This window comes from Coregonus clupeaformis, chromosome 2, assembly GCF_020615455.1.
Source record: "Coregonus clupeaformis isolate EN_2021a chromosome 2, ASM2061545v1, whole genome shotgun sequence".
NCBI classification, from domain to species: Eukaryota; Metazoa; Chordata; class Actinopteri; order Salmoniformes; family Salmonidae; genus Coregonus; species Coregonus clupeaformis.
Window position 1 is genome coordinate 2,078,287 of NC_059193.1, and position 26,462 is coordinate 2,104,748.

The 26,462-nt window shown below is 42.5% G+C and overlaps 2 protein-coding genes and 1 long non-coding RNA gene across 11 annotated transcripts in view; 1 reads left to right on the plus strand and 2 right to left on the minus strand.

Moving 5' to 3' along the window:
* Nucleotides 1-182: 182 nt before the first annotated feature.
* On the minus strand, nt 183-16,644 carry LOC121549943 (mesoderm-specific transcript homolog protein). Of its 2 annotated transcripts, none has more exons than XM_041861947.2 (12): nt 16,499-16,644; nt 15,972-16,164; nt 12,712-12,791; nt 12,353-12,430; nt 11,974-12,110; nt 11,658-11,716; nt 9,611-9,651; nt 9,454-9,524; nt 7,543-7,644; nt 7,042-7,118; nt 3,104-3,167; nt 183-506 (listed from the first exon to the last, which is right to left on the minus strand). In XM_041861947.2, exons 2-12 carry the CDS (start codon nt 16,123-16,125, stop codon nt 389-391), a joined length of 981 nt encoding a protein of 326 aa, XP_041717881.1. In that variant the 5' UTR covers nt 16,126-16,164; nt 16,499-16,644; the 3' UTR covers nt 183-388. The 2 variants fall into 2 exon arrangements, with proteins under 2 accessions (XP_041717881.1, XP_041717890.1); XM_041861956.2 differs by having other exon boundaries at nt 16,427-16,505.
* Nucleotides 7,652-11,552, plus strand: LOC121549956. Of its 2 annotated transcripts, none has more exons than XR_005996884.1 (5): nt 7,652-8,661; nt 10,678-10,728; nt 10,831-11,191; nt 11,297-11,377; nt 11,476-11,552. It is a non-coding gene; the product is annotated as an uncharacterized LOC121549956 (long non-coding RNA). The 2 variants fall into 2 exon arrangements; XR_005996883.1 differs by having other exon boundaries at nt 11,479-11,552.
* A 4,347-nt stretch (nt 16,645-20,991) lies between the features above and the next one.
* Nucleotides 20,992-26,462, minus strand: part of LOC121549909 (plasma membrane calcium-transporting ATPase 1-like) — a 65,969-nt gene continuing 60,498 nt past the window's right edge. For 3 of the 7 annotated variants that reach the window (XM_041861902.2, XM_041861884.2, XM_041861894.2), the window contains 2 exons: nt 26,050-26,142; nt 20,992-23,612 (listed from right to left, as the gene is read on the minus strand). In XM_041861902.2, coding sequence (XP_041717836.2) covers nt 23,244-23,612; nt 26,050-26,142 — 462 coding nt within the window. In that variant the 3' untranslated portion in view covers nt 20,992-23,243. Of the gene's footprint in view, nt 23,613-24,400; nt 24,457-25,967; nt 26,143-26,462 lie in introns of all 7 variants that reach the window. The other 4 variants (XM_041861919.2, XM_041861911.2, XM_041861927.2 and 1 more) reach the window with 3 other exon arrangements.

The following is a 26,462-nucleotide window of genomic DNA, read 5'->3' on the forward strand; positions in this document are numbered from 1 at the left end:
TTTTTCTCACATAAACCATGCATTGTTTTCAATGGGAGATGTGAATATTTGTGTTCATTAGGCACCAAATGGAAGAAAACACTGAAATGGGGAGGGACTACCTGGGCTGGACTCCAATAATTAATTAATATGCCATTTAGCAGACGCTGTTAGTCATGCGTGCATACATTTGTGTATGGGTGGTCCCGGGGATCGAAACCACTACCTTGGCGTTACAAGCGCCGTGCTCTACCAGCTGAGCTACAGAGGACCACATAATAAGAAATTCATATTTTTGTTTTCCCAGTGCAAAACATTTTAAATCCTTCCTGTTGTGAGCCCGAATGAACATGACCCAGGTTATGCTCGCGGATGTCAAGTTCAGATTGTCTAATGCTGGTGAGGTTGCTCAGAAGGCATTGATGAAGCTAAAGTAGGCGTTGAGGAAGCCAGTAGGGTCCTCCAGCTGGGGATAATGGCTGATGTGTTCATCCAGAACCGACACAGTGGACCTCTGGACCAGTTTCCTGAAGGACAATGACAACATTGGGTTAGGAGGGACAAGAGGACTTATTCATACAAAAGGAATACTTGCATTCTGTAACACCCAAATTAATGACTAGGGCTAAATACAGAAACCCCAATACCTTTTGTCCACATATGTATATACACATTTTTTTAAAGCATTTGTCTCAGGGCTCTATTCAATCAGTTCTGGTTTAGCTGAATTCTGCATAGTGGTTGTTTTGGCAGTGTCGGAGGTGGAACTGCATTAGCACTGTCAAATCCACAAGCAGCTCACGTCATTATACCTAAAGCGGACAATGCCATTGGCTGCACGGAGTCACATTAAGAGAAATTCCATGCAGCCTTGTTTACAATTTCAAACAAGAATGTGAGATGTAATTACAGTTCCATTAGGCTGATTGAAAATCATTAAATGAAATAATGTTTTCTATTTGAGCGTAATTATTTCTATTTAGGCTACACTTTCTTGTTCTGAACTTTAACGCGAGTGGGACAGGTGTGGCTTCATGACAATGATCAAGCACAGCACCAATGCAGTTACACCATCAAAACATCAGTTATGCGGGTGTCGGCTATCGCCGGTTAACGCTTGATCTGATTGAATCTAGGCCAACGCCTATCAATAAACTCTACACCATATTATTATTTTGAGCTATTTGCTATTATTTTGATTATAATCTTATTTTCCTGTTCTTCTTGCAGTGTCTCATTAGGCCACTAGGTTATAAGTGCAGTACTCAGGTAACTGAGGAACACGTAATGTGAAACGTCAGTGTACCGGTGTTCATCATGGAATAAAACCTGAGAGTGTAAGAAAGATTCCGTTTAAGGAGGACCTCTGAACTAATAAACAGTGAGAGGTGCGATTTACAATGCAGCACTTAGTATTGTATGGAATACAAAGGGGGGGGGGGACTTGAACCTTACTTGATTCACGTCTCTGTTTTCCCCTCTCCATTGATGCTTTGGGTTGAATGTTGAGTAACTTTAAAGTATTTTTAAAAAATCACTATCTAAATCCTGCAGTGGCAGAGTGGAATTGTCACTGGCTTGCAGAACAAGATGATAGTTCAAAACCCGAGTGGTTCTGTAGCCTCAAGATATCCTTTCCCTGTGGCACAGAGGCTATGTCGAAAGTTACAAAGAACATACTTGTTTTCCCCTTTTGGGACTAAAACCTTATGTTGAAGGAGCCCAAGATGTCATGAAAGAGGGTGGCATAAGCGAAAAACATGTGCCTCTCAGCGGAGCGGTTGTGGGCTCGAATCCAAGCAGAGTCCATAGGGAAAGACTTGGCAGAGACTCTGGGGCGGTAATTAGCAGTGGGAAGCATCGTTTGGAAAAATGGTGAGAGTCCAAAGAAGTGAGCAAACTAGACCAGCTGAAACTCCAGCAACTGACACGGACCAGTTCAGGTATGGAGGTGGAGAAGTGGGTAGAGTTCAAGGCAAGCAGAAGCAAAGTCTAAACAATCCTCTTTTTTTCCCTTCAAGATTTAACCATGATGTTTTTCTGGTGAATTATTGCATAACCATCTGCATTTATATCTCTGAATACAGGGACCATGCCTCCTCTTCTGTCCTCTTCGCTCCCCGTCTCAGAGATGAAGGGTGGTCCTCTTCAATCCAGAGCCGGGACAGGGATTCCAACCAGCAACCTCATCTATTATATAATAATAATAATAATAATAATAATAATAATAATAATATAATGCCATTTTGCAGACGCTTTTATCCAAAGCGACTTAGTCATGTGCGCATACATTTTTACGTATGGGTGGTCCCGGGGATCGAACCCACTACCCTGGTGTTACAAGCGCCATGCTCTACCAATTGAGCTACAGAGGTGGTAGATTTCTCTGACTGTTGTGTACTTCTTGGCACTACTATAGGACTTTATGGAAGAGATGATGTTGCTAGAGATAATAAATGTTTCTACTGTGTGAGGCAGGGAGCATCTACCATCGCCACAGACCCCTTCACACTAACTAGGAAACACTTGGTATATTAAAAGGTTGACATCTGAAGAGAGTAGGTTCATGTTAAAACGGCATTGGATGGGATTTGAACCCATGACCTTGGCGATTCAAGGCAATGACAATTACTGTTAGACACCAACTCCTTCAACTCAGTGTCCTTTGATAAACCTGTGTGTAAGAAACTGCTCAGACAAAGAGAGTGCATTTAACATTCTACACAACCTATGGACTGAGCTTTGAGCCCAAAAATACCTCTACAATATACTTTGTCTGTGTGTAGGGCTTTTCATTTCTGCTATTATTGCAGACATTAGAAGGAATACACAGGCTCGTGCTCCAACAACAGGAGAAGAGGTACTACCTTATGTACCCTACGACAAAATAAAACTTGATACGCCATAGAAATTAAAATCACGTTTTAGTCATCGACCAAACATTAGATCATATTTCAGTTGTACAACTGACTAGGTATCCCCCTTTCCCTAATTTGAGACAGGAAAAAACAGGATTTTTCAATCCAACCCTAAGCAATGACCCAGTGCCTGTGAATGAAACTCTCACTAACACCTTTAATAACGCAACACATGTAGGATAAGAGTATGGAGGAGGTGCACTTACTGGTAAAGGAGGATGAATTGGGGGTGAGGGTTGACTGGATCCAGGGGTCCATAGATCATATGAACTGAAAGACAAGGAGGTAGAGAGGGATTATGGAAGAGGTGTTAAAGGTTAACGGGGGGGGGCATTTAACTAAATCCACATGCCTTCTCATAACAATCGAATGTTACAATGCATCTGGTGATGACAGACCGAAACTCTTCGCGGTGAGATGTTGATTGACGTATCAACAACTAGTGTGTTGAAAAGGATTCTATGGGGATGGGGACCACGTGTAGTAGGGAGGGAGGTATGGATCACACCACTACCAGCTAACCTTAATGGGGCACAGATGGGCTAATAAACTCCTGGGAGGTATTAGTCTGCGCTAAGTAGCTTAGCCTCATTGACTGACTCGCTGGTCACCTCAGTCTAAACCAGAGGGGAGTTTTACCGCTTACAGTCACTGTACAACAGCATTCAGAACTTCAGTGTACTAACTGACATGGCACTGTAACTTGTTTTTGTGCAGTTTCATAGTAGGCACAAACCTACCCATTGCAGGAAATCAACATCAACGGATAGAACAGCAGTGATTGAGTTAAATTAATGACAGACAGAGTACATCATTATCCTTAAAACTTCCTGCCATTGCCCTTCTGTCATTACAGAACCTTCAGAAATTATTCACAGTCCTTGACTTTTTCCACATTTTCTTGTGCTACAAAGTGCGATTAAAATAGATGTAATTGTCATTTTTTTGTCAACGATCTACCCAAAATACTCTGTCAAAGTGGAAGAAAAATTCTAAAATGTTTTATTGTAATAAATAAAATATATATTTGGATAAGATAGGTCTTCAACCCCCTGAGTCAATACATGTTATACTCACCTTTGGCAGCGATTACAGCTGTGAGTCTTGCTGGGTATGTCTAAGAGCTTTGCAAACCTGTATTGTACAATATTTGTCCATTATTCTTTTAAGAATTCTTCAAGCTCTGTCAAGTTGGTTTTTGATCATTGCTTGACAGACATTTTCAAGTCTTGACATAGTTCAAGCCTATTTAAGTCTAAACTGTAATTTAGGCCACTCAGGAACATTCAACGTCATCTTGGTAAGTAACTCCAGTGTATATTTGGCTTATGTTTTAGGTTATTGTCCTGCTGAAAGGTGGATTTGTCTCCCAGTATCTGTTGGAAAGCAGACTGAACCAGGTTTTCCTCTAGGATTTTGACTGTGCTGAGCTCTATTCTGTTTGGTTTTTTAATCCAAAAAAAAAACCCTCCTAGTCCTTGCCGATGACAAGCATACCGCTAACATGATGCAGCCACCACCATGCTTGAAAATATGAAGAGTGGTACTCAGTGATGTGTTGGATTTGCCCCAAACATAATGCTTTGTATTCAGGACATTTTTTGCAGTATTACTTTAGTGTCTTATTGCAAACAGGATGCGTTTTGGAATATTTGTATTCTTAACAGGCTTCCTTATTTTCACGCTGTAATTTAGGTTAGTTTTGTGGAGTAACTACAATGTTTTTGATCCATACTCAGTTTTCTCCTATCACAGCCATTAAACTCTGTAACTGGTTTAAAACCACCATTGGCCTCATGTTGAAATCCCTGAGCGTTTTCCTTCCTCTCCGTCAACCGAGTTAGGAAAGACACCTGTATCTTTGTAGTGACTGATCCAAAGTGTGATTAATAACTTCACCATGCTCAAAAGGGATAATCAAAGTCTGCTTTTTTAAATTTATTTACCAATAGGTGCCCTTCTTTGCAAGGCATTGGAAAACCTCCCTGATCATTGTCCTTGAATCTGTTCTTGAAATTCACTGCTCGACTGAGGAACCTTACAGATAATTGTATGTGTGGGGTACAGAGATGAGGTAGTCACTCAAAAATCATGTTAACACCATTATTGCACACAGAGTTAGTCCATGCAACTTATTATCTGACTTGTTAAATTCATTTTTATTCCTGACGTTATTTAGGCTTGTCATAACAACGGGATTGAACAGTTATTGACTCAAGGCACTTTTTATTCATTAGTAAAAATTTCAGAAAACACAATTCCACTTTGACATTATAGGGTATTGTGTGTAGATCAGTGACACAAAATCTAAATTGAATCCATTTTAAATCCAGGCTGTAACAACAAAACGTGGAAAAAAATCAAGGGGTGTGAATACACTTATGATGGCACTGTATATCACTCATCTACAGTGGGGAAAAAAAGTATTTAGTCAGCCACCAATTGTGCAAGTTCTCCCACTTAAAAAGATGAGAGAGGCCTGTAATTTTCATCATAGGTACACGTCAACTATGACAGACAAAATGAGAAAAAATAATCCAGAAAATCACATTGTAGGATTTTTTATGAATTTATTGGCAAATGATGGTGGAAAATAAGTATTTGGTCAATAACAAAAGTTTCTCAATACTTTGTTATATACACTTTGTTGGCAATGACACAGGTCAAACGTTTTCTGTAAGTCTTCACAAGGTTTTCACACACTGTTTCTGGTATTTTGGCCCATTCCTCCATGCAGATCTCCTCTAGAGCAGTGATGTTTTGAGGCTGTCGCTGGGCAACACGGACTTTCAACTCCCTCCAAAGATTTTCTATGGGGTTGAGATCTGGAGACTGGCTAGGCCACTCCAGGACCTTGAAATGCTTCTTACGAAGCCACTCCTTCGTTGCCCGGGCGGTGTGTTTGGGATCATTGTCATGCTGAAAGACTCAGCCACGTTTCATCTTCAATGCCCTTGCTGATGGAAGGAGGTTTTCACTCAAAATCTCACGATACATGGCCCCATTCATTCTTTCCTTTACACGGATCAGTCATCCTGGTCCCTTTGCAGAAAAACAGCCCCAAAGCATGATGTTTCCACCCCCATGCTTCACAGTAGGTATGGTGTTCTTTGGATGCAACTCAGCATTCTTTGTCCTCCAAACATGACGAGTTGAGTTTTTACCAAAAAGTTATATTTTGGTTTCATCTGACCATATGACATTCTCCCAATCCTCTTCTGGATCATCCAAATGCACTTCAGACGGGCCTGGACATGTACTGGCTTAAGCAAGGGGACACGTCTTGCACTGCAGGATTTGAGTCCCTGGCGGCGTAGTGTGTTACTGATGGTAGGCTTTGTTACTTTGGTCCCAGCTCTCTGCAGGTCATTCACTAGGTCCCCCCGTGTGGTTCTGGGATTTTTGCTCACCGTTCTTGTGATCATTTTGACCCCACGGGGTGAGATCTTGCGTGGAGCCCCAGATCGAGGGAGATTATCAGTGGTCTTGTATGTCTTCCATTTCCTAATAATTGCTCCCACAGTTGATTTCTTCAAACCAAGCTGCTTACCTATTGCAGATTCAGTCTTCCCAGCCTGGTGCAGGTCTACAATTTTGTTTCTGGTGTCCTTTGACAGCTCTTTGGTCTTGGCCATAGTGGAGTTTGGAGTGTGACTGTTTGAGGTTGTGGACAGGTGTCTTTTATACTGATAACAAGTTCAAACAGGTGCCAGTAATACAGGTAACGAGTGGATGACAGAGGAGCCTCTTAAAGAAGTTGTTACAGGTCTGTGAGAGCCAGAAATCTTGCTTGTTTGTAGGTGACCAAATACTTATTTTCCACCATAATTTGCAAATAAATTCATAAAAAATCCTACGATGTGATTTTCTGGATTTTTTTTCCTCAATTTGTCTGTCATAGTTGACGTGTACCTATGATGAAAATTACAGGCATCTCTCATCTTTTTAAGTGGGAGAACTTGCACAATTGGTGGCTGACTAAATACTTTTTTTCCCCACTGTATATGAGATTATTTCATTTTTAGTTATCATTCAGTTATCAAAGGTTCAATCATAACTTGAGACACTCTTGTGTAACAGACTTCACATAAACCTGGCATTGATGTTTCAGTCATTGTTCAGCAACTAGACAGACAGAACTCACCAGGGATGAAAGTAGAGGTGAGAGCACCAACCCATCTGTCTCTGTGCTCGTCCCTCTGGTTAATAAACTGCAGGATACTAGGTGGAGAAGGGATATGCAATCTTATTACCATCACTATTAAATCACAGATCAATCAGTCAATCACTTTTATCAGTCACTGTATAGGGAGAAACGGGAAACTATCTTATCTTAATCAATGCAATCAAAAGAAAAGTACAAGGGTTACAATATAATCTATGCATATGGAAACAATTATCTGTTTATATACAGTATATTATAATTTAGATGGAAAATTTGCACATTTATTCAGTGCAATTTGGTTGGGTTAAAATTCATTTTTGAAATCAATATTTTCCACCTATAACAATGTATCAAATAACACCAAATTTGACTAGCCATGTTAGTTTCAAATGAGTCAGAGATCTGTCTAGTATCTACTCTATTCCGTATGTATAGGTATTTGACTAGTGAGGTCTGAAAACACAGTGTACGGTACAGTACCTGTCCATGACCAGGTTCCCATCATTGAAGCGGACCCCTGTCCACATGTCAAAGAACTCCGCGTCTGTGGGCTGGGTGTAAGGACCAAACACGTCCCCAAGCCTGACATGAAACCAAGAGTAAACAGGGTAAATGGTATATCTTTACAGTACATGAAATATGTTCGCTCAAACGCAATTGAGTGCTGGTTAGGTAATCCTCCATGTTTTTACTCGGTTTATTTCGTAAGCTATGCTTTGCAACAAATATAAATACCTTCATAACATTTAAATAAAATGTTGTGTTCAGCTTTGAAACAGTAAAATGGTTGAGGGGTTTATTATTTAGCTGAATGCACATAAGAGCTGGCACACTCGTGCCTAGTTCGCTTGCCAACAATGTTATCTTACTGTAAAATATGTCATATTACGGTTACATGCACACAATAATGCGATTATTGTGGATAGTCATTAATATAATAGTTCGATTAAAATGTTTATATGCTTTGCAAGAATAACGATCTCCCTAATAATCGTGTTTACATGGACACGTCGGAAATCAGGTTACCTGATGGCACTGATAAATGCAGATAATCGCCAATCAAAATTCAAGTCTAACTACCAATTGGATTTCACGAAATTGTGGCGAAAAGGGGGTAAAAGTATAATAAAATATATATTCTACCACCGCGACCACGTTATTTTTGGGAAGCATTTGATTCTAAATTCGGACATATAAAGTTTGTATGTGAAAACTACTTCTGAAGCCGAAACCACAGAGAGACGCCGTCAACATTTGCTTGCGAGATTAGAGTGCGTCAATTCACATACACAGTGTAGCATATGCCAATTTAATTGTCAACCAGAGTTGTATATGTTATGTTCGCTATGTAGCCCTTATGAATTATTGCTGTGTTCCTTTTGAGTAACCTTATATGTCCTACAGGAGCCTCCGTACGTGCCAGCTTTAAACAGTTATGTTAGCTCACGAATGTGAGGGGAGTTTTTGCTAATACACCCGAGCAGTTTATAAAGAATTTAGCTAGTCTTATTCTTTCTACATACTAGTATTCTCTCTTGAAATCAGAGTTCCTCAAGTTTCCTAGCCCAAGCTATATGGCTGTGATCGAAATCAACACAGGTAGGCATAACGTTATAGTTTTCAAATATGCATTATTTGGCACTAAATAGATACTTTAACTAAACATGTCACAATTCCAGACGTAACAATACACAAACATTTATTATTATTTTCTGGCAATTTATCCGCTCCTTTTACCAGCATTGCTTCGCGTAGAAGCGAAAAAAATAGACTTGCTTTTTAATTTGACACGCTATGATGCAGTTAACGCTCGCCCGTTCTGTTGTTCTATGATATAATGGCGGGCCGCAAACAAACGTTAAAGTTGCATGCCGCCAACTACTGTGCAGTCCGTTCTCTCATTCACTACCTTGCATTTTAATTCAAGCGTGTAGACGCGCGTAAAAAAAAAGCCGCGCAAAGAGCGAGGCTTGCTAGGCTGGTGCCAGCACATGCGCAGAACAAATGCACGGCTGGAACTCCGATGAAGGTGTTTACTTGTACTAATAATTCAAAAAATATATTCTGAAAACCAGGTAATTGTCGTATACTTACTTAGATTTTGACCCCACGCCGATCAAGATAAACAGAGTAAGGTGTTTACATTACTATTGCATAATCGGCCTACTGCCATAATCAGTTTAATATCGAAGTATGACTGTGCATGTAAACGTACTCAAGGTTTGACTGCAGATAATTCAAATTACACAATGAAAAAATATCAATGACGGAGCCCCTTGCTGTAACCCTGTTAGCTTGAGCTCATGTTAGCTTCTGTGTCCACATTAAAGATTCAAGCAATGTGTACAGTATACGTTTCCTGATACTGTATGTGAGAACACAGGCATGTACCCTTTAGAGAAGACCATGTAGTTGGTGAGACGGGTCAGCACCGAAGAGAGGAAGCTGGAGTCCTTGAGGAGCTGTGTGGGAAACAGCATGGCGATGATCCAACAGAACAACAATAAGCAGTCATAATCCAGAATATCCACAGTAAATGTTGACTAACCTTCTGAAGGAATCTGGGATGGTGTGTTTCAGGGAATATTCCTGTTTAAGAAAAAAAAACATGTACTTACATAAAATACTACATAACCAAACATGGCAAGTTAACAGTAAGACAAAGGCTATCAAAGCAATGTATCACTTTTACATGGAGTTCTTGACCGGTAATCTACATTGTACACATATGAAATGGTCCTTGCTATCCGGGATCCTTGGGATATCCCTACCCCTCCCCCATTGACGTTTACATTTAAAAGGGTTAGGGTAGGGGTTTTCTGTGCTACCTGCTAATTAACTGCACACACCTGGTGTCCCAGGTCTAAATCAGTCCCTGATCAGAGGGGAACAATGAAAAAATGCAGTGGAACTGGCTTCAAGGTCCAGAGTTGAGTTTGAGGGGATTAGAGTTTAGGGTAGGGACGTCCCAAGGATTCCAGATAGCACTAACCCATAGGAAACTATTGCGGTATAGTGTGTATGACTCGGAGTAGGGGAATTTGTAAGAACAGAAAATCACTGAATTGAATGAGGGGTTAATCCAAGGGTGAGCAACTCTGGTGCTAGCGAGAAGCAGGGTGTGCAGGCTTTAGTTCCAGCCTAGCCCAGATACTCAAATAGCAGCCTGCGGGCCACAGCTGCAGGTGTCATAGGCTGCAATTGTGATATATTTTTTTCACTAATTGGTCTCTTGACCAATCAGGTCAGCTCTGAAAAAGAGCTGATGTGAAAAGATCTGATGTGATTGGTCAAAATACCAATTAGTGGACAAAAATTAGAATTGGGCTGCTTGTGTAAACGCAGCCTTAGTAAAAAATATATATTTATAATTGGACAAGACAGGTGAGTTTACACCAGCTGCCCATCTTTGTCTAATCAGGCTCTGATTGGTTAAAGGTTGTACGCTACACACAACATATAAATATACTCCAGAGTCTCTTCTCCTCACTTCACCAGCACTGTTCATTGGGCATCATGGCTGCTAGTATTGGCTCAGGGTAAGATAGTGGCAAGATCAATGTTACGTTCATTACTTTGAGTATGTTGTTTAACATTCAAACCCTTTGCCTGTAGGGGCCTCCTCTTTGCTGAGCTGGGATGTTCATTGCTATCCTTATCAACAAGGTAAGAGCAACTCTAGAGTGCTCTGTTTGCTTGAGTTTTTTGAAGTTCTTTATTTATCTGAAATTAACATTAACGTTTTACATTTGTTTGTTCCTTCCCCAGTTTATAGGACCAGCTCTTTCCATCGAAGAGGGTCACACCCTGATCCTGCTGACCTAGAGTTCCAGGCAGGGGAGAACTCTCACTTTGAGAGCGTCTATGAGCACGGCAATAGTCGGCGCGAGACCGACGAGCATATGCTTTCCCCCCTCTCCTCCTAAGGGTGAGGCTGAAGGCTCTATTCCCGTTCCATACCGACTAGCTCATGTCAGCTCCAGCAGCAACCAGCAGGTTCAGGAAGAACAGCCAGAGCCTGAAGCGCCAGAGCCTAGTGGGGAGTCTTTCCAGGGTGGAGAAGACCCTTTACTGCACCATTGGGGGCCCTGGCTCTAACAAGATTCCTTGGCATGAGCAGAACAACCAGGTAAGGTTCTGATATCTTCTGGTTTATGTTCATGATTTCTTAGTATTGATGCAACTTCATTAATAATCCATATTTCTTGTTGGCTACAACAATGGTTGTTCCCAGGCTAAGGGTAGTGTCTGGTTGGAGTCTTCCCAGGGTGTATTTGTCTGGGTACCATCAGTATTGTCACTACATGGCTACTAGGTAAGGTTTTTACATCTGATTTCTGTTATTTAATTTATGATGTGTTGCAGCTTTAACACTCCCCCCCTCCCCCTCCCTCTTTTCTTTTTCTGGCTCAGCAGCTCTGTATTAACCTGGCTCCTGATATCATTTGGTTATAGTGCTCTACAACTTTGAATAAATTACTTTGTTTTTTTGTTTGTTTGGTTTGTCCATTAAAATGGTACATCTTACTAAAGTATGGTTTGGCCATTTGTGCTACCTGTAGCCAATCAGGAAAAGAGTTGGAACTGTACTCTACCTCCATTGGACAGACAGAGGCTGTTGATGGTCAAGTGTCCTGTCCTGTTGTGGTCACTCCTGTGAGATACAAAGATGGGGAAGGGGTCAGTTGGAAAAAGATCTATAGCATCCACCATATTTCAACTTTCCTGTTGTCAGGTAATTGAAGGGAAAACACTAGGCTATTGAGATTCAGTACTGATGGTTCCTCCAGGATTGGCTTCCAAGCCTAACCTTAACCAATTAGTGGGGTGGGTGGGGGGGGGGGGGATGCAAATTGACCCAAGGTCAGTGTCTAGGGGCAACTTGATTCTACTTGGTGCAGCTGAGCTCACCTGTAGAGTAGTTCCAGGGCCACAGTGTCTCCATAGTCGTGGGAGAGCAGGTTGACCCTCCGCTCTGTCAGACCCAGGTGGGACACCAACGCCTCCACAACGCTGGCCTGCTCAAAGATGGAGTAGCGGTGGGGCCTCTGTCAGGGAGACATCATGTCAGTATAGGTGAGAACCTTAGCTAGAGCAAAAAGTGCCTATTTGGATCATTTCTGTTAATGCATCGTCACTTTTCCTTTGTTCACTTGCTTTGTCATTACTGTTGGCACTGTTTGTGGGTTAATGTGTACGTTTCTCTCCCTGGTAGATTCCCTGGCTTTCTAACTGATGCCTCCTAGACAATATAGACCAAAACTCAAGTCTGTCATAGCCTGCGACTCACAGGTTTGTCACTGAAGCCAAAGCCAAGGAAGTCCAGAGCAATGACTCGGTTAAAGCGCTGATTCAGGGGCTCCCATATCTGTAAGACAGAAACACACCTGGCATTAAGACACCTGTCCAGATACCTGGATCATGTTCATAAGACAACTGAAATTGGGTACTACCTGAACTTGTCCAAAAATGCTTGTTTTTGTTTCCTGTTGCAAAACAATTTGCTACTGTGTGCCCTATTGAACATGGCCCTGTTCACAATCTACCATCAGAGATTGTACAATAATGGATTAAGAGCTATCCCAGCAAACCAATCGATCAAATCTGTGCATAATTCTATAGACAAGCCCCTTTCTCTTATCAGCTTACCTTGTACCAGTCAAGGCTGGAGGTAGGGAAGCCATGGAGGAGGATGACTACATCAGAGCTGCCTACAGCACCATAGGTCTCTGACAGAGGAAAAAGTCAAGCATACACATCGTTCATCACGTACAGTGGCTTGTGAACGCTTTCACCCCCCTTGGCATTTTTCCTATTCTGTTGCCTTACAACCTGGAATTAAAATGTTTTTTTGGGGGTTTGTATCATTTGATTTACACAACATGCCTACCACTTTGAAGATGCAAAATATGTTTTATTGTGGAACAGAACAAAACTTGAGCGTGCATAACTATCCCCCCCCCCCCACAAGTCAATACTTTGTAGAGCCACCTTTTACAGCAATTACAGCTGCAAGTCTCTTGGGGTATGTCTCTATAAGCTTGGCACATCTAGCCACTGGGATTTTTGCCCCTTCTTCAAGACGAAACTGCTCCAGCTCCTTCAAGTTGGATGGGTTCCGCTGGTGTACAGCAGTCTTGAAGTCATACCACAGATTCTCAATTGGATTGAGGTCTGGGCTTTGACTAGGCCAATCCAAGACATTTAAATGTTTCCCCTTAAACCACTCAAGTGTTGCTTTAGCATTATGCTTAGGGTCATTGTCCTGCTGGAAGGTGAACCTCTGTCCCAGTCTCAAATCTCTGGAAGACTGAAACAGGTTTCCCTCAAGAATTTCCCTGTATTTAGCGCCATCCATCATTCCTTCAATTCTGACCAGTTTCCCAGTTCCTGCCGAGGGAAAAACATCCCCACAGCATGATGCTGCCACCACGCTTCTCTGTGGGGATGGTGTTCTCGGAGTGATTAGAGGTGTTGGGTTTGCGCCAGACAGTGTTTTTCTTGATGGCCAAAAAGCTCAATTTTAGTCTCATCTGACCAGAGTACCTTCTTCCATATGTTTGGGGAGTCTCCGACATGCCTTTTGGCGAACACCAAACGTGTTTGCTTATTTTTTTCTTTAAGCAATGGCTTTTTTCTGGCCACTCTTCCGTAAAGCCCAGCTCTGTGGAGTGTACGGCTTATAGTGGTCCTATGGACATATACTCCAATCTCCGCTGTGGAGCTTTGCAGCTCCTTCAGGGTTATCTTTGGTCTCTTTGTTGTTACTGATTAATGCCCTCCTTGCCTGGTCCGTGAGTTTTGGTGGGCGGCCCTCTCTTGGCAGGTTTGTTGTGGTGCCATATTCTTTCAATTTTTTTATAATGGATTTAATGGTGCTCCGTGGGATGTTCAAAGTTTCTGATATTTTTTTATAACCCAACCCTGATCTGACTTCTCCACAACTTTGTTCCTGACCTGTTTGGAGAGCTCCTTGGTCTTCATGGTGCCGCTTGCTTGGTGGTGCCCCTTGCTTAGTGGTGTTGCAGACTCTGGGGCCTTTCAGAACAGGTGTATATATACTGAGATCATGTGACAGATCATGTGACACTTAGATTGCACACAGGTGGACTTTATTTCACTAATTATGTGACTTCTGAAGGTAATTGGTTGCACCAGATCTTATTTAGGGTCTTCATAGCAAAGGGGGTGAATACATATGCACGCACCACTTTTCCGTTATTTATTTTGGGAAGATTATAAATTTCACTTCACCAATTTGGACTATTTTGTTTATGTCCATTACATGAAATCCAAATAAAAATATATTTAAATTACAGGTTGTAATGCAACTAAATAGGAAAAACGCCAAGGGGGATGAATACTTTTGCAAGGCACTGTACCATGAAAATATGTTACATAGGTCAAAGAAGGTCAGTAAAGTAAAGGGCTAAAATTATGACTAATCTGAACATGGGCTCCAACTTTTAGCAGTCCAGACTGTTCACTGTACTGATTTAAAAGGAGACACTAGATGGCTACAGTAGTCCACGCATCACTGCATGCATCTCAATAATGTAAAGGAATGCTAATTAAAGCTCAGTTTCTTCCTCTTTCTTTTGTCCACATTAATCTGTGACAACTGGACAGTTCAAATACATTACAGTACACTTCCCCATAATGCTTTCAGTGCTCCTGTCAATTAAATTACATTTGCTTTATTGGCATGACGTAACAATGTACATATTGCCAAAGCTTACTTTGGAGAATTACAATATTAACATAATTAAAATAATAATTATCAATATTGTCAACGGAACAACAATAACCAAGGGTCAAAAGAACCATACACTGAACAATGACAATGGCATAGAGGACATGTGCAGGTTGGTTAGTCTGTCAGACACTGTCCCTCATTTTATGGCAGGCAGCAATGTAGTGCGCTGCCAACCCACAGCTCTCTGCGTCTTCCCCCAACAGGACGGGTAGCCTATTCTCATCAGAGAGGTCTTTGAAACCTTGAATAAGGGTTTCAAATTTGGGGAAATGACTCTAATTGTTTTATATTTTTGACATTTTGTCAGGAAATGCAGCTCTGTCTGGGGTTTGCTGTGGCGCAGTAGTTGCACAGTCTTTCATCTACGGGGAGACAGGTTTTCCTGTGTCTACCTTTCTCAATGGCAAGGCTGTGCTCACTGAGCCAGTACTTTGTCAAAGTTTTTCTAAGGTTTTGATCAGTAACCATGGTCAAATAGTTTGCCATGTGTACTGTCGATTTAGGCCCAGATAGCACTGCATTTTGCTTTGTGCTTGTGTTTCCCAATAAGTAATGTAGTTTTGATTTGACTGTGTTGTAATTTGGTTTATTCTGATTGATTGGATGTTCTGGTCCTGAGGCTTCAGTGTGTTAGTAGAACAGGTTTGTGAACTCAGCCCCAGGACCAGCTGGATGAGGGGACTATTTTCTTTGCTCAGCTCTTGCCATTGCAGGGCTTGGTAATGATATGAGAGGGGGTCACTGTATTTGAGATGTTTCCAAAACTTAATAGCTATTTTTTTAGTTTGTATTATTATTGGATATTTGCCTAATTCTGCCCTGCATGCATTGTTTGTAGTTTTCCTCTGGACATGTAGGAGAATGTTACAGAACTCTGCATGCAGGGTTTCAATGGGGTGTTTGTCCCATTGGGTGAAATCTTTATTTGCAAGTGTACCCCACACCTCGATGCCATAAAGTGCAATTGGTTCAATCACACATTCAATTAGTCTTTAAAGATCAGTACAGTGCACCACTATCAGGTATGTGCAGGGGATAGGGATATGGATTCATAAGCAAGTTCAAAATGTACAATGGTTGGATTTATATAATATGAATCAAATGAGAATAGACCCTATACCTCCATTCTACTCTTACTGATGCCAAATCTTACCTCTGTAGAATATATTGTTGCCCCTGAAAGTGAAGAATGCTCCGGCAGAGTGCCAGGTCAGGAGGGCAGGGGACAGTTGGGGAGGAGGGATGTGGAGGTAGACCGCCAGCAGAGGAATGCACAGCAAGCCCACAAGAAGCCACCATTCCCTCATCTTTCCTTAGGTAGGAGGGCCGGAATCGCATTACGCACTCTGGAATATACGGATGAAGACAACACTGGGGTCACAGCACGACATGTAATTTAGGCTAATATCACCCTTTCACATGACTGGTTTACAAGTGCCAGACCTATTATGTGATACCCAAATACTTCATACATTCTTGAAGCAACATGGTCGGCAGAACTAGACTTTGGAATATCGTCAAAATAGTGGGCTACAGGTAAACCTCGCTGTCTCCTTGCAACAATAGGATATGTTATCATTCCGTTTTAAAAATAAAATATTAGCCTACCTCTTGGAAATGTGTCAGTTCTGGACACTAAAATAACACTTCCGCCTGGGGCACTGTCAGTGCTGTACCTACCTACAGCCGAGTCGCGGTTCTGTCATTCCTGTGCGCTCAGAGCGTCCGCGTCCCGGTCATCTGGGTATGTTTCGAACCTTGGCCCAGTGCACTGCATTAGTGCAGAGTCGGGGAAATTGTATTATTTTGTAGTGTCGCATGGAGGATTGCCAGGGAGCTGAGCTCTAAATCTTCAGGAGCCATCTGTCGGTGTGGATGTCCAATAAGCATGCTACCTGTGTTTGAGGTTTTGTATTCATGCATCCATTTCCAAATGTCCACTTTCATGGAACAAATCATATACTGATTTGAAAATGACTATTACAATAACAATTACACTATTTAGGGAAGGCTGCTCATAGCATGAATCAATGGAACAGTAGTCGAGGGAACGTGCATTATCCTACTGATAATCAGTGCCATAATATCTCTAGCTGATTATTAAAATGAGACAAGGTCAATGTGGTGTATATATATATGATTATATTATCCTATATTTTTCTTCTCCATGCATGAGGAAATCACCGATCTGCAGCCATCCAGTGGACGAATTGTTAGTGGCAGGTTACTAGTTTCCGCGTATCTTTCAAAACCCACCCAGACGTACCACTAGATGGCAATGTAAGACAACTAAAGCACTAAGCAGACGTCTGACAGAAGTAGGGTTTCATTACAGGCAGAATCATACTATTATTAAAGGACACGTTAACTTTTTTTTAACCAAATCTGTATTTTGGATGTTATAGAAGTTTCCGGAAACTTTTTATTTTTTTAGATTTCACTTCGATTTGAGAAACATATCCCACCAGCGATAGACTTACTCATGCTGTCACAGGCACAGATAAAACATGAACAAAGGATCCAAAACCCAAATACGTCCTTTTGGAAACTGCAAATCTCTGTGGTCCACGTCTTTAGACGTTATACAAATGAAATTGTGTCATTCCGAAGTTTATCTGCAACCTTCTGACCAACTGGCAAGTGTCTTCACTGACATTTTCAACATGTCCCTGACTGAGTCTGTAATACCAACATGTTTCAAGCAGACCACCATAGTCCCCGTGCCCAAGAACTCTAAGATAACCTGCCTAAATGACTACCGACCCGTAGCACTGACGTCTGTAGCCATGAAGTGCTTTGAAAGGCTGGTCATGGCTCACATCAACATCATTATCCCAGAAACCCTAGACCCACTCCAATTTGCATACCGCCCCAACAGATCCACAGATGATGCAATCTCTATCGCACTCCACACTGCCCTTTCCCACCTGGACAAGAGGAACACCTACGTGAGAATGCTATTCATTGACTACAGCTCAGCATTCAACACCATAGTGCCCTCTAAGCTCATCACTAAGCTAAGGATCCTGGGACTAAACACCTCCCTCTGCAACTGGATCCTGGACTTCCTGACGGGCCGCCCCAGGTGGTAAGGGTAGGTAACAACACATCTGCCACACTGATCCTCAACACGGGGGCCCCTCAGGGGTGCGTGCTCAGTCCCCTCCTGTACTCTCTGTTCACCCATGACTGCATGGCCAGGCACGACTCCAACACCATCATTAAGTTTGCCGACGACACAACAGTGGTAGGCCTGATCACCGACAACGATGAGACAGCCTATAGGGAGGAGGTCAGAGATCTGGCCGTGTGGTGCCAGGACAACAACCTCTCCCTCAACGTGACCAAGACAAAGGAGATGATTGTGGACTACAGGAAAAAAAAGAGGACTGAGCACGCCCCCATTCTCATCGACGGGGCTGTAGTGGAACAGGTTGAGAGCTTCAAGTTCCTTGGTGTCCACATCACCAACGAACTATCATGGTCCAAACCAGTGGCGGCTCCTGAAAAAATTCTCAGGAGGGGCAATTTTTCTGATGATTTAGGTGACCTACACACATTTTAAAAAAGATATGTCCAGCAACAACATGAAGACAGGGGCAGCATATAAGTCAATACCAGAAGCATTTATTGACTGATCTGGGGAGATGGATTCCAGTTTCTGTGACAGATTATAAATAATCTCTGATGCCTTTGTTATATTAGCTTTTGGTTGAATGTACTGTCGTAGTAAATATATAATGTTATAGCTTGGTCTGACTAAAATCTTGTGCATGACCCATTTTGTGTTGGGCGTTTGTTTTCAATCAATGCTGTTCCTATCCTATAACAATGGACAAAATAGTCCTATCTTGTCAGCCTTGTCAGCAGGTGGCCAAGGACAACACCCACGCCATAGGTCTCTCAGTTCTTCCAACTCACGAGTTCTTGCTCTGAGGACACACACACACACACACACACACATCATCACTGATAACACACACACACACACACATCATCACTGTTAAACACACACACACACACACAAATCCCCTCTCTTTAGGCTGAACATTTGAAGACAGAGAACCCGACTCAGAGCCAATGCAACAGTGGAGGGGACCTCGCCCAACTCATCAGGACCAATCAGAAGATCAGAACTACTAGATTCAACCTACATCATTTATTGTATAAAATGTCTGCACACAATGTTTTCGGGGCTCTCTTCTCCCTAAGAGTTTGACAAACGAGTCCGTGCACGCGATTCCAGATATCTTTACCTCTGAATAAACTGCCTTTATTATACCATATCCACCCTGTCCAAAGTCTCTACTTGGTCTCAGTTCTCCAGTAAACGTGTGATTATCAACAGTACACAACGGTAACAAACAATTGGGGGAACTCACGGGACAGATAGTAAGGTCGCAATGACACAGAAAGCAGTTCAATGTCGGGGTACAGAGTCGCTCTCTTACCAGGATCGCGGTCCGCTCTGACCAGGGTGAAGCCGGCCGGCTCCACTTCTCTGTCCGGGACTCTGTCATCCAGCCAAGTCTCCCAGCTGTATTGGATTCCGCTGCCAGCAGCGTTTTCATTATTTAGTCCGTTCGTAGCGGGTATGTACACGATCAACAAGATCAGTCCAAAACCCACCACTGGAAATCCAGGGTTGGCAGAATGTTTGTAAACTAAGTCTACAAATTAAAAACATAAAATAACGCCACACTGCAGGTCGCAACAGAGACGCTGCTAGCCGCTATTGTCTTAGTTACGTTCATGGTTACGTCACGTATGACGAAAGCGCGTAAGTGCAAGCCCACAGACACCCATAGAGAATGTATTGAAAGCTTTGAAATTTGAAAAAAATAGATTTTACATGACAGGCTATGAGAGACTTCTGGGCGATTTTCAACCTGACTGAAATCGCCCCAAAAACGGGCGGGGCCATTTGAAGCACGACTTCAGCCTGATTTGACATTTAGTGGCTGGCAGATCAGACGTGAACACTGATAACTACTGTTGCCGTGATATAATTGATTAGAAAAAAAATCCCTTCCTTTTCCCGTTTGGCAGTGCGTCGCCCATATCGCCCTATTGAACAGGCCGTCCCTGGTCCAAACACACCAAGACAGTCGTGAAGAGGGCACGACAAAGCCTATTCCCCCTCAGGAGACTAAAAAGATTTGGCATGGGTCCTCAGATCCTCAAAAAATTCTACAGCTGCACCATCGAGAGCATCCTGACTGGTTGCATCACCGCCTGGTATGGCAACTGCTTGGCCTCTGACCGCAAGGCACTACAGAGGGTAGTGCGTACGGCCCAGTACATCACTGGGGCAAAGCTCCCTGCCATCCAGGACCTCTATACCAGGCGGTGTCAGAGGAAGGCCCTCAAAATTGTCAAAGACTCCAGCCACCCTAGTCATAGACTGTTCTCTCTGCTACCGCACGGCAAGCGGTACCGGAGTGCCAAGTCTAGGTCCAAAAGACTTCTCAACAGCTTCTACCCCCAAGCCATAAGACTCCTGAACAGCTAATCATGGCTACCCGGACTATTTGCACTGCCCCCCACCCCATCCTTTTTACGCTGCTGCTACTCTGTTAAGTATTTATGCATAGTCACTTTAACTCTACCCACATGTACATATTACCTCAACTACCTCAACTAGCCGGTGCCCCCGCACATTGACTCTGCAACGGTACCCCCCTGTATATATAGCCTCCCTACTGTCACTTTATTTTACTGTATATATAGCCTCCCTACTGTCACTTTATTTTACTTCTGCTCTTTTTTTCTCAACACTTTTTTGTTGTTGTTGTTTTATTCTGACTTTTTTTGTTTAAAATAAATGCGCTGTTGGTTAAGGGCTGTAAGTAAGCATTTCACTGCAATGTCTGCACCTGTTGTATTCGGCGCATGTGACCAATAAAATTTGATTTGATTTGATTTCTATTCCATTTTGTTGGCCTTGAGGAATACTTTTCCATGTGCATAGGCTATGTGCCTTTTTCATCCAAAATACAGATTTTTTTTTTAAGTGCACTTGTCCTTTAAGGTGGCCTGTTATGCATGATAAATGAAAAACATGACTGTATTTAGGCTAAATATCAATTTTTTATTTTTAAAAACCATACACATTACTCGACAAGTTTCAAATGTAAATCCAATCACGATAATCATTTAAATTACTCAAGAAAAACAGACGAAGTAGTTTTTATTTCCAAATGTTAAGATAAAAAATAATAATCCATAAAACAGATGGATAAACATTCATTCCCGTTACAGGAAGAATCTACAGAACAAATTTATGGATTCTTTTTTCTTCCCATTTCTCATTTTTGCAATCTCAAGATGCTTTTTTATTTGTAAAAACACAAGGAAAACAATTTATTCCCAAAATATAATTGTCATTGAGCAACTACTGAACATATCCCTTTCCTCCCTGTCCCCCCCTCTCTTGGCCCACTACACCCAGCTTTGGGTGAGAGGTCTAAACAGGTGAGGGACTTAACAGTCAGAATCATCTGCACCCTGCTGCCTAAACAAAAACAACCCAACATGGCTGACAAGCTACTTCACAACATTTAAAAAATGTGTTAGTATTTTGACCACAGGCCTATATAAAAGCCTAGTCTCCTATTTCATACCATTTGCCACCCTGAGAAAAATATTCCTATCATCAGAACCAATTGCAACCCTTTTTATTGAGCGCCCCACCCAGTCCCAAATGTTCCATTGTGTAATTTGTGTCAAACCCCAAAACTCTGGTTCAGTAGGTTGAAAGTTATCGTCTGCGTTTCCATAAAAATACAAAGGTACAATTTGTATGGTTGTCTGTATAAAAATGTTCCCAAGGGAGGTGTTATGAAACAAAGTACCCCTGTGCAGTTACCAGTGTATGCCTAATCTTTTTATTCTTTAAAAATGTGTGTGTGTCAATCTTTTAGTTTTTCCAGTATATCAGGTGTCAAAAATATTCTACAAACAAATTAAATGCAGCAACATTTATGACTGTGAAAGGAGTCTTAGGAGGGGGGGGTTGATTTTTAAAACATCAACAACCCAGAAATTGAGGGGGAATTTAAGTTTTCATAAAAATAAATGAAAATAATTGAATAAAACATGAAAATAATCCACTTGCTTTTTTTTTTTTTTACCAATACAATATTTTACTACCTAAAGACCAAAAATGTGAAGTTAAAATGTTTTCTTAATTTATAGAATCCGTTTTAAATTCAACCATTTTCTATGCCTGAGTAAACAATATTGTACATTGGCAGGGCCTGAAGTTTCGCTGAGTAAAAAAAAAGAAAAACAGAACTGATTCTCAATATGATGACCAACTGCCAAACTCCCTTTATGAACTCTTAAAGTGTAAAAAAATACTATGATTTTAATACCCCTCCCCTTAACCCACAATTAAGGAAATGAGAAACAGGACTTTTGAGTTTCCCTGTGAACGAGAAAAATGGAACATTGAAACTGCTAAAGCAATGAACATGGTAAATATTTATAGAAATGTGAATGGATAGAGTCCCTTGGTGGTTCTTACCCCTTCCCTCTCCTGTTGAAACTCTCCACCCCCCCCAATGGACCGCTTCGCTATACAAGCCTTAGTGTTTATCTGTTTGGCTAGAAGGTTTCAATTTATCTACAAATATATAACAAATAAAAATTGCAGGCAAAAAGAGTTAAGTTTCAATAGAAACACCCTTTTTTCCTGAAAATACAGCAGTATCTGAAATAGTCCTCTTATTCAATGTTTTACTCTGTCCCTCATTTTTCTGCATCGTACGTCAGGAAGCTCTTTCGTCTACAAACAGAAAAAAAGTATCTACAAACTTTGTAAACAGACCTGCTTTTTCCAAAAACATAAATAATTAAAAATATTAACAGCCAATGGAGCAGAAAAAACTTTTCTGAATGAGCAAGGGCCAAAGACATAAATATACAACACCATTCAGATAAAGAGAAGCTAAAGGTTGTCTTTAATTTCATACAGCTGATCTTCAAGCCAGGAGGAGGACCTCCACCCTCATAAAAATAATAATATTACAAAAAAAAAAAACAGGTCACTTTCAATCTGAGTTTATATTCACCCCTCTTGCACCAAGAACAACCTAAAAGTTATCAATGAGGGAGGGGTGGAGACAAAAGAAGCCCGCACATTGCCAGAGGGGTATTTTTTAAAGAAAATACAATTTCTAATTAAATAAAAGAAAATCATCAAAACCAAACCCTACATTCTCGTGAATGTTTGCTCTTGTTTCAGTCCAGCCCAAGCTCTAAGCTTACAGAAGACTATCCACTCTCCATTCCACTCTCCCCCGCCTTTCCTCTTCTCCTCTGCCGTCTCTCCTCCTCCGAGGCGAGCTCCTGATCGTGGGTAGAAAAGTGGCCGTGGTGGTGGTAGTAGTAGTGGATGAGGGGTGGGGGAGCTGGCTCAGAATCAGAGGGAGGTCTCCAGGCTGTGTAAGGGGCTCCCTGGGGCCGAGGGGGTCCCTGCTGCCTTGTTGCCCTCCACGTAGAGGTGGTTGTTGCCGCTCTCCACTGCATTATTGTTCTGGTTGGGTGAGGGCGTCGGCTCGAGTGACGGGGAAGGAGGGGTGGGCGTGGCGTTGCGGGGGGAGGCGGAGTTGCGCTTGGTGGGGGCATCATCCTCGGCGTCGGTGTCGTCGATGAGGGGGATGGAGGGCTCCGAGTCCTCTATCCTGAACTCTGGGTGGGTCATGAAGTTGTGGATGGAGCTGCGAGACTCTGGTTTCTCCAGCCCCTCATAGGGGGACAGGGAGCTGCGGAATGCATTCACTACCCGGATCTGTTGGGGGGAGGGAGGGTAAGGGGGACACACAGTCAGTCTCAACATAGAATCATACACACATACATTTAGCATTTTCAATTGCAGTTCAAACCATGGACACAAAATAAATGGGGCTTTGTTTTTAATGGGTCAATTGCGGTGAGTTTGGGACGGGGGACATGAAAAAACACCATTGATTTTGTTGTGAAACTCTCAACAAGACATGCAAGTATGCAGTGAGGACTAGTCCCGGAGGCTACGGTCAATCGGTGTGTCGTTGTCAACCCTGATCACTTTTGTTACCGTCTTTCCTCGGACTGAGACTGAGCACTCAGTGGTGGAAGAAACCAGTCAACAGTTAGTGGGTCGTGGGACATATGTCTCTTACCGTCGGCTTTCACACCTCAAGAAAACTCTCGGGGATTCAACAAACCATTGAGAAAACAACGCAACTGTTTTGAGGGGAGTAGTAGTAGTAGTAAATATCATTTTAAAAAATCCAGCTCCAAAAATCCAACCCTCGGTTCATGTTATTCAAAATGCAAGAAAAATCGAGGCATGTTCTGGGGCGATGTTCTGGACGAGAACACATCCATAGAGGACAGAAGCTTGGACACAGATAGGTTACTTGTTTTGGTCATGCTCAGGGGGAGGGAGGTGAGGAGGGTCAGTCACTGATTATGTTGATGTGGAGAAAACAAAAACTGCAGCAGCCAAGCAGATCTAAAGTTTATAGCTAGATACGCAACAGCACAAGAAACACCCAAACGGACTATATAGACTGAACCCATGCAGAGCGGTGCTACCTTGTGTTCAACAGTAGTAAACCTTTGAGTATAGCCCATGACACATTTCACAGAATCTAAGGAGGAATATGGTTGAGTCAGTAAGATTCGGGTGCTTTTTTGCTTCATTTTTTGGGGGTGACAACAGTGGACAGTACACACTTGCTATGAAAGAGGAATATTGAAATAAAAAGTATCAAATTATATCAATCCTAAATGTTAAGTGTTCTCATCAGCAAAGCACCTGGAAAGAGAAGGTTCATCATTTAGTGGGGAGATATGGCTTACACCCCAAAGAGACAAATTGAAATTAAAACATGGTCAAAACACTGCTCACTAGTATCAAAGCCTCTGAAGAAACATCACATCAGTTAATACAATCAATGTCTGCAACTGCAGGTCAGCCATTCTAAAAGAACAGTTGAGTTCACACAGACACACTCCCTGGTAGAGAACAGTTGAGTTCACACAGACACACTCCCTGGTAGAGAACAGTTGAGTTCACACAGACACACTCCCTGGTAGAGAACAGTTGAGTTCACACAGACACACTCCCTGGTAGAGAACAGTTGAGTTCACACAGACACACTCCCTGGTAGAGAACAGTTGAGTTCACACAGACACACTCCCTGGTAGAGAACAGTTGAGTTCACACAGACACACTCCCTGGTAGAGAACAGTTAATACACTCGGAACACATATCAAAGCCCTTAATCTGGGTCTAAGGAAAGAAGGTTCATTTGGGAAGGGATAGCCTTGGTTATTTGCGGGATGCTGAAAATTCCATTCCGGAGAGGACAGAGACATTCCAGGAGCCTCCTGCACACAGTACAGCAGCCCCCGGAATGTTCCACTGATTGTCTATTAGTTGGGCGACAAGGTGGCTGGAATACCCAGACCGACCTAACACTCTGGACTGGACTTCACCCTGGAAAGACCCTGAGAAAGAACCATGCCGGTCTAAAATGGAAAAGATCATTATTGGTTACGTGGCAAATGTTGACCAACGTAACCAAAACATTGACAATATGTTGATTTGGAGAGAGAAATAACTCTTATTTGTTTATGCTCAGTCAGAGACAACCTCTGGTTTTTGGGGGGATTTTAGCAATACCATCTACCGTGACCATGGGCATATACTCAAAACATTTACACAGCTACTAGAGAGGGGGGCCAGAGCTGCAACAAGACCCATGAGAGCGCTAGTAGCCAGGGGGGCCAGCCAGGGGGGCCAGCCAGGGGGGAGGGGGGCACAACAGCAGATGTGACCAGACAACAACCTCAATCCAACGTTCCTCTAGCTCCTCCCTCCCTCCTCTCCCCCAACCTCTATCTTCAGAGAATGAAGCAGAAGCAGGAACAGAAAACAAGATGTGACACAGAAAAAACCCTCAGGACTAGTGGTGACCTTGTGGGTGTTACAGTACATCGATATACACAGCAGTTATGTTTCCAAGCAACATGTGGTTGTTTTTTGTATTTTTTGAAGAAAAGTAGGGACAATTAAGAGTGAATGAATTCAACGTTAGGCGAGAGAGTAGAAGAGGACGATGTTAGATTTTCATGCACTAAGGAAACCCACACTCACACCCCACAGTGGAAGAAGCGGTGTTGGCGTCAGTGGCAGTAGTAGAAAAGGCTACATGTGTAGGGCTAGAAACATTGGTTACATCGTGCTGTTGTTGGCTGGAGGTGGAGGGCTGCCGCCTTAGCTGGCGCTCCTGAAAGGAGCTTCCGCTCTGGAAGGCACTCACTACATCCATCTGCAAGGAATCAGATAGGGTGACAGGAGAGGATAGGGCCCAGAACCCACAGCAAGAGGAGAGAGGCAAGAGAGAGAGAGAGCGAGCGGAGAGAGAGAGGAGAGCGAGAGGAGAGCGAGAGGAGAGCGAGAGGAGAGAGGGGAGCGAGAGAGAGAGAGAGAGAGAGAGAGAGAGAGGGGAGCAAGAGGAGACCAAGAGTGGAAGAAACCAGAGAAAGAGAAAGGTGAGAGGAAGATGACAGAGAAAGAGAGAAAAGGCACCAAAATACAATAGAAATGTATATTTACCCCCTCAGAGAGACATAGCAGTTGAGAGAGAGA